The sequence below is a fragment of the Pan troglodytes genome, chromosome 19 (genome assembly GCF_028858775.2).
Source record: "Pan troglodytes isolate AG18354 chromosome 19, NHGRI_mPanTro3-v2.0_pri, whole genome shotgun sequence".
Classification (NCBI taxonomy): domain Eukaryota; kingdom Metazoa; phylum Chordata; class Mammalia; order Primates; family Hominidae; genus Pan; species Pan troglodytes.
Window position 1 is genome coordinate 18,433,263 of NC_072417.2, and position 12,615 is coordinate 18,445,877.

The 12,615-nt window shown below is 51.3% G+C and overlaps 1 protein-coding gene across 6 annotated transcripts; it reads right to left on the minus strand.

The window, feature by feature from the left end:
- Nucleotides 1-4,537: 4,537 nt before the first annotated feature.
- Nucleotides 4,538-12,534, minus strand: KCNAB3 (potassium voltage-gated channel subfamily A regulatory beta subunit 3). 6 transcript variants are annotated; one of them, XM_001172327.8, is made up of 14 exons: nt 11,872-12,534; nt 10,460-10,503; nt 10,334-10,371; nt 10,021-10,100; nt 8,740-8,784; nt 8,612-8,656; nt 8,364-8,407; nt 7,776-7,862; nt 7,094-7,179; nt 6,824-6,944; nt 6,647-6,741; nt 6,390-6,510; nt 6,135-6,223; nt 4,538-5,858 (listed from the first exon to the last, which is right to left on the minus strand). In XM_001172327.8, exons 1-14 carry the CDS (start codon nt 12,111-12,113, stop codon nt 5,781-5,783), a joined length of 1,215 nt encoding a protein of 404 aa, XP_001172327.3. In that variant the 5' UTR covers nt 12,114-12,534; the 3' UTR covers nt 4,538-5,780. The 6 variants fall into 6 exon arrangements, with proteins under 6 accessions (XP_001172327.3, XP_063655643.1, XP_009430052.2 ...); XM_063799573.1 differs by having other exon boundaries at nt 6,135-6,310; nt 11,872-12,236; XM_009431777.5 differs by lacking the exon at nt 6,135-6,223 and having other exon boundaries at nt 11,872-12,350.
- Nucleotides 12,535-12,615: the final 81 nt, after the last annotated feature.

Below are 12,615 nucleotides of genomic sequence, written 5' to 3' on the forward strand. Positions count from 1 at the left end.
ACCCAACATTTTCTTTTTTTTCTTTTTTTTTTTTGAGACGGAGTCTTGCTGTGTTGCCCAGGCTGGAGTGCAGTGGCACCATCTCGGCTCACTGCAAGCTCCGCCTCCCGGGTTCATGCCATTCTCCTGCCTCAGCCTCCCGAGTAGCTGGGACTACAGGCGCCCACCACCACGCCCAGCTAATTTTTTGTATTTTTAGTAGAGACGGGGTTTCAATGTGTTAGCCAGGATGGTCTCGATCTCCTGACCTGGTGATCCGCCTGCCTCGGCCTCTCAAAGTGCTGGGATTACAGGCATGAGCCACCGCGCCCGGCCAGTACCCAACATTTTCAACACCCATCCATCTTGACCAATATGTGCATGATGAGCTTCTCCACACCCATGGCATTTACCAGCTATCACAGGCAATGCAAAGCTGGTTTTTTAACCTAAATTGTTAAAACCTAGAGGGTAATCTCTTTTGAGGAGATATACCATCATTTTTAAGCAAACATTTCAGAACTTTTGAATGGTATTGTCTGTGATCATGGGAGAAGCTGTCTACTTATTACAGTGATGCTGTCACAATTCAAAACTTTTTGGTCTTAAAAAAGGACTGGTAGGGCCAGGCATGGTGGCTCTTGCCTGTAATCCCAGCATTTTGGGAGGCCGAGGTGGGTGGATCACTTGAGGTCAGGAGTTCAAGACCAGCCTGGCCAAATGGTGAAACCCCATCTCTACTAAAAATACAAAAGTTAGCCGGGGGTGGTGGCTCACACCTGTAGTCCCAGCTATTTGGGAGGCTGAGGCACGAGAATTGCTTGAACCTGGGAGGTGGAGGTTGCAGTGAGCCGAGATCACGCCACTGCACTCCAGACTGAGCAACAGAATGAGACTCGGTCTCAAAAAAAAAAAAAAAAAAAAAAAAAGGGGGGGGACTGGTAGGTATCTATTGTTAATAAATACATGATGGGCCGAGTGTGGTGGCTTACGCCTGTAATCCCAGCACTTTGGGAGGCTGAGACGGGCAGATTGCCTAAGCTTAGGAGTTCACGACCAGCCTGGGCAACACAGGGAAACCCTGTCTCTACTAAAATACAAAAAATTAGCTGGGCGTGGCGGCGTGCACCTGTAGTCCCAGCTACTCAGGAGGCTGAGGTGGGAGAATTGCTTGAGGCTGAGGTGGGAGAATTGCTTGAACCCAGGAGACAGAGATTGCAGTGAGCTGAGATCGTGCCAGTGTACTGCAGCCTGGGTGACAGGGTGAGACTCTATCTCAAAAAAAAAAAAAACTTTTAATGTGGTGGTAGATTAATGGTGGCCCCAAATTCCTTTGCAATGTGACTTTGCTGCATCTCACATCAAGAATTGGGGTCTCTTTCTCTATCCCTTGAATCTGGGCTGGTCTTGTAACTAGTTTTGACCAATAGATGTGGCAGAAGTGATGTGTGAGTTCTGGAACCTAGTCCTTCAGAGGCCTTGTAGCTTCTGCCTTTGTCCCCTTGGAACACTCCCTGAGACCACCATGTGAGGATGAGGCCACACGGAGGAGCGCCAGCCAACAACCAGACATGCTGGTGAGGCCATTTTGCATTTTCCTGCTTGGCTCACCTGCTATTTGAGTGCAGCCACGTGAGTTGAGCCTAGGTGAAAACAGCAAAGGAACTCCCAGCAAGCCCACAGAATCGTGAAAAAGAACAGTTTTTAAAAGTTATTTCTACTGAGTGTGGTGGCTCACACCTGTAATCCTAGCACTTTGGGAGGCCAAGATGGAAGGATAACTTGAGCTCGGGAATTTGAGATCAGCCTGGGAATCGTGGTGAGACCCCATCATTACAAAAAAAAAAGAAAAAAGCCAGGCTCAGTGGTGCACATCGTCCCAGCTACTCAGTAGGCTGAGGTGGGAGGATCACTTGAGCCTCAGGACTTCCAAGCTGCACTGAGCCGTGATCATGTCAGTGCACTCCAGCCTGGGTGACAGAGCGAGACCCCCGCCTCTTAAAAATAAATAAAAAGTGGCTGGGCGCGGTGGCTCACGCCTGTAATCCCAGCACTTTGGGAGGCCGAGGCAGGCAGATCACAAGATCAAGAGATCAAGACCCTCCTGGACAACAAGGTGAAATCCCGTCTCTACTAAAAAAACAAAAATTAGCTGGGCGTGGTGGCACGTATCTGTAATCCCAGCTACTGGGGAGGCTGAGGCAGGAGAATTGCTTGAACTAGGGAGTCGGAGGTTGCAGTGAGCCAAGATTGCCACTGCACTCCAGTCTGGCGACAGAGCGAGACTCCATCTCTAAATAAATAAATAAATAAATAAATAAATAAATAAATAAATACATGGTGGCTGGGTGTGGTGGCTCACGCCTGTAATCCCAGCACTTTGGGAGGCCGAGGCAGGTGGATCACCAGATCAGGAGTTCAAGACCAGCCTGGCCAAGATGGTGAAACCCTGTCTCTACTAAAAATACAAAAAATTAGTTGAGCATGGTGGCACTCGCCTGTAGTCCCAGATACTCAGGAGGGTGAGGCAGGAGAATCGCTTGAACCCGGGAGAGGGAGGTTGCAATGAGCTGAGATCATGCAACTGTACTCCAGCCTGAGTGACAGAGCGAGACTCCATCTCAAATAAAATAAAATAAAATAAAATAAAAATAAATAAAAAGTTATCTCAGGCCATTAACTTTGGTGGTGATTTGTTGTGTATCAATAGATAACGGATATAGAGGGTTTCCTACTGTTTTTTTTTCCCTGTATGATAAATATATTTTTTGAGACAGGAGCTTGCTCTGAGCATCAGGCTGGAGTGTAGTGGCATAATCTTGGCTCACTACAGCCTTGATCTCCCAGACTCAAGCCACCTACCCACCTCAGGCTCCGAGTAGCTGGGACTACACAGGTATGAGCTACCATGCTCAGCTAATTCTTGTATTTTTGTAGAGATGGGGTCTCCCCATGTTGTCCAGGCTGGTCTTGAACCCCTGGGCTCAAGTGATCCCACCTGCCTTGGCCTCCCAAAGTGCTTGGATTACAGGTGTGAGCCACTGCGCCCGGCCTAGATAAATATAACATTGTAATGTGCCCTGTAAGTCCCTGTGTGTTCTGAACTTACCCCTTCCTTCCTTCCTTCCTTCCAGACAGAGTCTTGCTCCGTCGCCCAGGCTGGAGTGCAGTGGTGCAATCTCAGCTCATTGCAACCTCTGCCTCCTGGGCTCAAGTGATTCTCCTGCCTCAGCCTTCTGAGTAGCTGGGACTACAGGTGGGTGTCACCATGCCCGGCTAATTTTTTTTTATTTTTATTTTTTATTTTTAGTAGAGAGAGGTTTTCGCCATGTTGGCCAGGCTGGTCTCAAACTCCTGACCTCAAGTGATCCACCAGCCTCAGCCTCCCAAAGTACTGGGATTACAGGCGTGAGCCACCGCACCCGGCCATTACCCATGTCTCACTTTCTGTTCTGTTCCTCTCTAGACACTCTGGCTTTGGGTACTTTTGGCTTGTATGTTCTTTTCTGCCACGGGCCTTAGCATATGCTCTTAACCCTCTTGCTTAACCCTTATTAACACCTATTCATGCTTCAGCTCTCAGCGTAACCTCACCATGTCAAATAACCACTACAGACTCAGTAATACCATGTGCTTTCCTCTGGACTTTGGACAAGAAGTTTGTATTTATTTGGTGGTTCTGTGATTGTCTCTCTCCTCAGCAAGATATATGAAGGTTCTGAGTCTGGTTTTGTTCACCCTTGTATCCCTGTGCTATACCATAATAGGACTTAATAGACAAATACTTGCTAAATTAATGAATGAGGTGGGTGATAAATATGGCAAATGTCTATATACAAAGGAGGCGTGACAATAAAGGAAGGTTTTTTTTTTGTTTTTTTTTTTTAAATCAAGGCGTTTCCAAACTCTCTCTGAAGGTAATTCTAGGAGGAGTGGTGTTTGTTTGTTTGTTTGTTTTTAATATTTTGAGCAATGGGACAGGTTCATTAAAATAAGTGCATAACCCTCTAAGATAACTATTTAAGGAGAATCCTATTTGGGATTGATAAATTCTCGTATGTTACAGAATAACTAATCATAGTTTAGTCATATATTTTACTTCTTTGTTTCCTCCACAGTCTTGCAAAATGAGTGGGAGATGATGGGGTGGATTTAAGTATTAATTAGTTGATGCAGTTGGCTGCTAATCCAGTAAATGGCATGCTGCTGACTTTTCTCTTTTGGAAATTGGTTTTACTTTGCTTGCCCAGCTTTTGGATCAAGGCGGGATGAGGACGGGTAGAAGGGAGATGGGCAGGTTGTATTTAAGGAAGGCAGAGCTCATCCTCCTCTACCTTGTGATCTTTAAGGTTGTAACTTTCCACCCAATTCTGTTCCAGTGAAATGATAACATCTTTCCTTCTCTCTGTATTCCCTCAACGTCAGACCATTCTTCACTTTACTTCTCCACCAAATCACAAAGCCTCAACCTCAGAACAGCATCTCCCCCTCAGCCACAAGTTCCTTGGCATATGTGTGGGTGTCCGGCGAGAGAGAAATGAGAAGTACAAGGAACAAGTATGGCTAATATTACTTTAAATACAAACAAATAAAGGCAGATAGCTAAGTCTTTCATAGAAAGAGGAGGAACAAAATTATGAAGCCAGATTTCTGGGTTCTAAGGAATGTGGTAGCTGAAGGAAGAAAACTGGGGCCTGGGGTATCTGGTGTCTTGGTCCTTGATGAGAACAGTGACTAGGAGCCCGATGCCTGGGTCACCAAGGTGAATGAGCAATGGAGAGAAAGCTAATGCTAGCAGATTTCTAATGTTAGGGGGCGAGAGGGCCAGACAAGTGAGACTGTGACCCTAACCTCCCAAGCCCCTGCAACTTTAGACACTGTGAGGATCAAGCTGAGGTTTATTTGCAGTTACCTGGGAAGTCTTACAGAGAAGGGGCCATCATTATTGCTTTAGGGTTATTGCCAGGAGGAAGACTGCAGTTCCCCACTGCCAGGTAGGAGGCCCTGCTCAAGGCTCAAAAGTCTATACCCAGACGTTTTATTTATTTATTTTTTTTAAATCAAGGCGTCCCTGCCCGTGACGGAAAGGCTGTCACTAATTCCTGCCAAGAACAGCCCAACTGTTTTCCAAGGACCACCCCGGCCACTTTCACCAGACTGCAGCGTAGATGTGCTATTACATTTCCCTCTACCTTTGTCAGTGCTGTGCCACTGTAGACCCCACCCTGACCGCCCTCCCCCACCTCTGGGCTGGGAGGCAGGGTCCTGGTTTCCCAAAGATTATCATTTACTTCCTGCCAGGACCAGCCTGGCTTCCTTCGTACCGAATACGCTAAGAGCCCCATTTCCTATGTTCCAGATGACATCACAACTCACTCATTAGGTTATTACCCTTTGATGACATTTCAAGGGCCCCTTTTGAGGTACACTGCATGTTTCTTGTATGTGCTGGGTTTTTGTTTTTGTTTTCTTTTCTGGGCCTCGGGAATAAGGGGAGGAGAGTAGGGGGCGAGACGAAGTGGCAGAGAGCCGACGGCGAGTAGCTCATGCCCGGGATTTGCAAGAAGGGCCTAGAAAGACGCAGCAGGGGGCGGGCGTGCTACTTTCTCTCTCGACCCCACTGCGAAAGGATATGGCTTTGTTCATGCGTATCACTACTCGAAGCCGGGACTCGTTGGTGGGCGGGGCTAGTCTGGCTCCGGCCGCTGCGTGGAGGGATCCGGAGCGGGAGAGGCGGCTGCGAGGAGCGGGGCTCGGGCGGGTGCAGCGACACCGGGTTGGGTCCCTGCGCCCGCGACAGACTACTTCTTGGAATGCGGCTTGTTTCCCAGGAGCCCGTCTATTTCCATCACTGTCTGCGGGGTCAGCTGGCTCAGCACCTGGAGGAGAGTGGGATGGTGGCGACGGCAGCCCATGCTGGGTCACTGAGAAAGGGCATGGGGTTCCAGTAGCCGGGGAAGCACCACAGTGGGGTCAAGTGGCAAGGCAAGCGCCGCAGCTGTGCCGGTGCCTCGCTTTCCGGCCCTGGGACCTCTCACCTGCAAAGTGAGGACTTTGTAGTGGGTGACCTGATAGAGCCATCCTGGGTTGGATAGCGTGGCTTTGACTCCTGGGGAGGGGGACAGATAGGCTCTGCCTCTGAGTCCCCGGCTCACCTGTAGCGCGCCCAGGTGTTCTATCAACTGCTCCGCACTCGACACCCCCAGCAAGACAGAGCTGACACCCTCACTGCGGAGACACCACGCTGGGGCCAGAGGAGGAAAAAAAGAGGACTGATGGGGAACAGTGACCACATAGATTTCAGAAGTGTCTCTGACGACAAGCGTCCTCCCTAGGGACAAACCAGTTTTAGGATGGGCTTGGGAGCATGTCAGGAGGAGACAGGGCCCCTGCAGGGTGCAATGTCTCACCAATAGCAAGCTGGGCCACGGTGCAGCCCAGCTGGTGAGCGACAGGAAGAAGGTCCATGACTTTGGCTTGTTGCTTCTTGCCATCTTCACTCTGCACTTTGTCCTTGAGCCACTGGTAGCCCTGGAGGCCAAGAAGAATCAACAGAAGACCCCGCCATCACCACCACCACCACCACACTCACAAAGCAGCCCCCCGTAACTCCCCCCAAAGCAGCCCATATAGCCCAGTCCTGCCATCGAGAGCCCCCAGATCTCACCTTGATGGAGGCCCTGCAAGTATCTGGGACTCGCCCATCATACTTGCTAGTAATGAGACCACAGGCTAGAGGGTACCAAGTGACTGATCCAACTCCTAAGGGAAGAACACTGGGTGTCAGGAAAAGGACCTAGCCATGGATGAGGCTAAGGTAAAGGCAGGGATGAGGGCTGCAAACCAATCTTGTGGTAGAGCTCTGGCAGCTGCATCTCCACCTTCTCCCTCTGAAACAGATGGTGCTCCGCTTGTTCACACACTGGAGGAATCAGATTGAACTGTCTGGCCATGGAGTAGGCCTCCTGGGTTGGGGTTGGGGAAAAGAAAGTGGTCAGAGCACTACTTCCGTTTTCTTCTCTGCCTTCTCCCCCAGTGCAGTGGGCTTTGGAGTAACCATGTGAAAAGTGGGAACCAGTTGTGGGACAGGGGCAAGGTGGGGTCACACACTCACCATGATTTCTGCAGCCCCCCATCGGGATGTCCCCCAGTATAGGGCCAGGCCCTGGTTGATGACATAGGTCATGGCTCGCACAATCTCTAGGTACACAGGAGAGGGAAAGACTTACTGTCAGACCCCTGGAATCTAAGACTCCAGATCTGCAGACCTCCACCTGCCCCACCAAGGCCCCAGGCAACTCTATGGAGTCATGAAAGTTAATATCTACTCTTTGCCTCTCTTCCTGTCCACATCCTGGAGTCTCAGCCTCCACTGTGGAGTTTTGGAGGCCTTCTGAGCAGGGGCTGGCTTCCTGCTGAGGGTTTGAGGAAGTGCTCAATTTTTGTATTTTAGATTTTTTGAGACAGGGTCTCACTCTGTCACTCAGGATGTAGTTCAGTGGTGCAATCATAGCTCACTGTGGCCTCAAACTCCTGGGCTTGAATGATCCTCCTGCCTCAGCCTCCTGAACAGCTGGGAGTACAAGGCACACACCACCACAGCCAGCTAATTTTAAAACATTTTTTGTAGAGACAGGGTCTTGCTATGTTGCCCAGGCTGTTCTCGAACTCCAGGCCCCAAGTGATCCTCCTGCCTTGGCCTCCCAACGTCCTGGGATTACAGGAATGAGCCACCGCACCCAGCGAGGAAGTGCTCAGTTTTGAAGGACTGTAAGGTTTGGGGGTGCTGCTTTTACCCTCCATAGGACAGTTGGGGTCTGAGCGATTGGCAAAGACAATGTCCACGTATCCCAGCTGGAGGCGTTCCAGGGATCCTCGCAAGCCTGGAGGTGGGGTAGGGAGAAGAAGATAAGCACCTCAGCTTCAGTGTACTAAGAATTCAGGCCACCAGGTGTGGTGGCTCATGCCTGTAATCCCAGCACTTTGGGAGGCCGAGGTGGGCGGATCACCTGAGGTCAGGAGTTTGAGACCAGCCTGGCTAACGTGGTGAAACCCCGTTTCTACTAAAAATACAAAAAATTAGCCAGGCGTGGTGGCGTGCGCCTGTAATCCCAGTTACTCGAGACGCTGAGGTAGGAGAATCCCTTGAACCCGGGAGGAGGAGGTTGCAGTGAGCCGAGATCGTGCCATTACACTCCAGCCTGGACAACAAGAATGAAACTCCGTCTCAAAAAAAAAAAAAAAAAAAAAAAAGAATTCAGACCTTGCCCCCTTGCCATGGCCACCTAAATCCCTATTCAAAGCCTCCAGAAGTTCAGAGAATGTTCCCTACTCCTCTGGCTTCCATATCCCCTCACTTTGGGTTTCCAGCCCCTAACTCTCACCCTCAATGATGTGCTTTCGGCTTAAACCTCGCTCAGTTTCTGCCCTGTAGGAAAAGGTAAGTCAAAGATGAGATGTGACAAAGATAGGGGACCAGGGCTGGCTTGGAGCCATAAGGAAATGGGATTGCATGAGTCTTCACAGGCACGGTGCGGACCTGGTGCAGGATAGCTGTCCCCACCCCCACCCCATACACCTTCACACATTCTTTGTAGGCCTTCTCCACAATCGCAGTGGGGCAGCCACTTACTGTCCTCCCCAAAAAATCTTGGTAGTGATGACATAGCTTGATCTCCTGGAAGAATAGAAATGGGAGAACCAGTAAGAAAAGGATTTTTGGGTGATCACATCCCCAGCAACCCCCCAAAACAGTCTCACCTCCAACCTTTGCTCCTGAGGATGTTGCCTAGGGTTCTTTCAGCCCTAAAAGAAACATAAGGCAGAGCCACTGATCCCTTCTAGGCCAATCAATTCCTTCCTCTCCTCCCCACCTTTTCCTCTCTTGCAAAGTAGGATATAAACCAGGAGTCCATTTCAGCTCACAGCCCCATCCTGGACAAAATAAGAGGTCTGTTGGAACTAGGGGTGTAGTTGTATAGTTTTCATCACATATTCAACAAATATCTGTTGTGCATTAGCTGTGTACCAAGCCCTGCTGTGGGTGCCAAAAAGATAGAATAGGATGAGGGGAGAGGGGCCAACTATGGTGGAGCCAGGAAGGACACTGCCTTGTCTGGCTTCAACTATCTGGGTTGCCCTCCCCCTTCTTTGAGCCTCTGCAAAATCCCACCCATCCTCCAAAGCTCAGCTCAAATTCTGCCTCATCCATAATGTGTTCTCTGAGTGCCACAATCTATGGTCCAGCCTTCTGGTCAGCTTCCACAGAATTGGCTACATAACTTAGCATAAAATTATGAGCTCACTTGTGACAAGTCTTAAGTTGTCATGGTGGACTGTTACTGAAATGTTTTACCGTTGTTTAATCTTTCCTATTGCCCTTTTTTTTTCCTTTAACCACTTAGACTGTGTGCACTTTCGCAGACATGTTGATTCTTCCCAGAAGCAGCACCTGCGCTGTGCTAGGCTCTGTGTGGGTACTTGGGGAAGAGCAAGACAAGTTCCATGGAAGGAGGCCTCTGACTTGAGCAGCTAATATAGCTGCATAAACCACGAATTGCGTGTCAGAAGGCAGTCCACAGTGCTTTAGGAGCTCATGGTGGGGGAGGGGGTGACCAACTCTGGGGAGTTGGGCAAAGTTCTTGAAGGAGCGGACACTTGGGTCAAGTCTTGAAGATGAGCAGAAGTGTTTGCTAGATGGGGAAGAGGCAGGGTAGGTCATCCTAGGTTTTCCCTGCTCCTAGTGTGAAACGGCATGATGTGTTTGAAAATTCATCTTTGTAGTTGCACATAACTAATGCCTCAGATATATTTGTTGCCTATATTTAATGTAGCTGCACAGTACGCCCATTGACTTCTAAGCCAGAGAGCGACTAATGTTGGGACTGTAGCTCCTACAGTGCTTTCGGGTCCCTCCGCCAAAAGGTTGGAACTTCACGTTCTCAGAAGTCCCAGGGTTCTTTAGAGGGAAAACGAGAAGATAATCCCTGGGGTCCTCTCAGCCTTCCAAATGGAGCTTAGCTCTTTCACCCCAGTCCTTACTTTCCTGCTGCATACACTTCGGCGGTGTCAAACAGGTTTACACCATGCTCATAGGCTACAGTCAGCACATCCTCTGCTGTCTAGGGAGGTGAAAGAGGTAAAGATCAACTGCTGCTCCTCAGTTACCTCCCTCACTGTACTCTAACCCATCACATCTCAGCCCTGGGTTCTCTAGTCTCTCCTCTCTCCCCATCCTCCAGCCTCAGATCCCTCATTCCCTGTGCTTGTTGTCCAAACCCCTATCCAGGTTCACTTCCCTTTTTTCAAGTTCCCTCACCCCCACCACCCTGATTCTAGGTCCGATAACTTATACCTCATCTGAGATCTGAGAACCAAATGTGACCCAGGTACCTGCAAGAGAGAAGCCAGGCACATGAGAACTGCAGGGGGCAGACCATGAAAGAATGCCCTCCTTTCCTTAATCCCTATTCTGACTCACCTAGGCCAAGACAGGATACCCGAAGACCAGACTTCCCTAGGTTCCTGCAAGATACAGAAGCAGCGGGAAGGGGTGGAGCCTCCATTATGGACTTAAGATTATCAGCCCCCAGCTCCTCTCCTTCCAGACTGAGAAGCCCTCAGGTGTCTCAGTCCAAAGAAACTAGACCCAGTGGGCCTATAAGATTGGGCAAGTGCTATCTCCAGAGCAGAGGTCCTAGGAATTTTCTCAAAAGGACAAGTGAACCATATGTGACTGTTCCTCTGGAGCCACTGTCCAGAGTCTCCATTCTCTCTTATCACATTGAAGACGTGCAGTCTGGTTTGTCCTTCTTCTGGGGTCTTGTCTGTGTTTGAGTCATCTGTGGGTTGTGTGCAGTGAGGGGCTAGGAGGAATTTTGTTTGATTGTGGTGAGTTTGTGAGACCAGGCCCTCAGGCAGAGTGCTGTGCCAAATGGTAGATGGCAGGTTGGAAGAGGTAAACCAAGTCAAGTTCAGGCATTCAGACAGACAGGGGTCCCTGGCTAGGCTAGGCAGATGGGCCTGGAGGAAAGGCAGATTGAGGACCTGGGGGGAGGGGGGAGAGTAAGACAGAAAAGCCTAGTTCTCCCTCTCCACTCCCTCTGTTCCTATTGACTTGTGAAGACTGTCTCTGAACCAGTGAGCCCCCTCATCCTCCCAAAGCCCCCAACCCAGGTGTCAGCTCAGCTTTCCAATCAGGGCCATCATATAGAGGGGATCAGATTCCTCAGGTGACAAAGCAGGTCAGATCAGTGACCCCAGCTCACTCCCAAGCAGGAGCCCCTCCTCTACCCCCTACTTCAAGTTCTGAGCTTCTGGTCTGGCAGTCCTCTGAGATAAAGTCAGCTACATTTCAGTCTACCCAGACCCTGTCCCTCAGCATGGAGATGAAAAATGTGGTCCATCCTTCCCACAGGCCCCACTCCCCTTGCACCCAAGAAAGGTCGCAGAAGACCTAGCCTTTGGGGCAGGCAGGGGCAGTATCTGGGTCAGGCACCCCGAGCAGGCCAGAGTGAGAAGCTGATTCCCTCCCTCCACTCCCCAGGACACGGACCCAAGGACACTCCACTGGAGGAGGCATAGCCTGGAGATCCGTGTAGCGTGGAGATCCGTGCATCCCTGACCTTCCCAGGGGTAAGGAGGGAAGCTCAGGGGCATCCCCTGGGTCTGACAGGACCCAATCAACCTTGGTAAACTTGATTCTTGTAGTCAGGGGTATCGACAGAAACCAAGAGAGGGACAAAGTGAGGGAGTGCCAGAGACAGAAAGAAGAGATGGAAAGAAGGGAGACCTACTTAGTGAAGTTTGAAGGGGTCTTGGCGGCCATCTCAAGAAGTCTCAGGGGTCCCGAAAGGAAAGCGGAAGGGGTGGGCTGCCCGGCCACCCCCATACCTGTATTTCATGCCAGTGCCTCGGCCGGTGCTCTCTCGGAGGGCCCCAGCGGGCGCTGGGGGTCGGGGAACCAGTGCAGCTCGGGCCTTGGGGCCAGACCCTCCACCCCCCGGAGGATTCCCGTGCCCCCCGCCGGCCGGCCCGCCATTACCGCCCCCGGGGCCCGGCCGGGGTCCACACAGACGGTCCTCACTGCTCCGGCTGCGAAGGTTCTGCTCGGTACACGCGATAGACACCTGCATGCTGGCTGGCCGAGGCGGGGGAGGGGGCTCCGAGGGGACGGGAGGGGGGAGCAGGGAAGCCCGAGGGCTGACGACGGGGGGCGTAGTGGGGCGAACCCCGGCAGAGCGGGAAGGCTGAGGAGGCTGCGGCGGGAGCCGCCAGGCAGGATCGGGCCCGCGGGGGCGGGCTGCTGGAGGTCGCGAGGTTTGCGGCGGGAGGGAAGAAACGCGGGGGGCGCCAGGAGTGGAGATATTCAGTTACGGGGGACACAGGTGCAAGGATTAGGAGGGGGAAATGGATGAGGGTAAAGGTCGAGGATGAGGTAAAGGTCTCGGAGGATAAGGACCCAGGGGGAAGCGGGGCGGGAGAGAGATGCCACTTCAGTGCGAACCGCTGCGGGACCCGCTGGGCTCCCAGCCGCGTCGGCAGCGGGCCCAGCTCATCAGCATGCAGGCACCGCCTCCTCATCTGCATAGAGCCGCCCTCCTCCCAGCCAAACCTGCCGCTCATCTGCATAAGCCC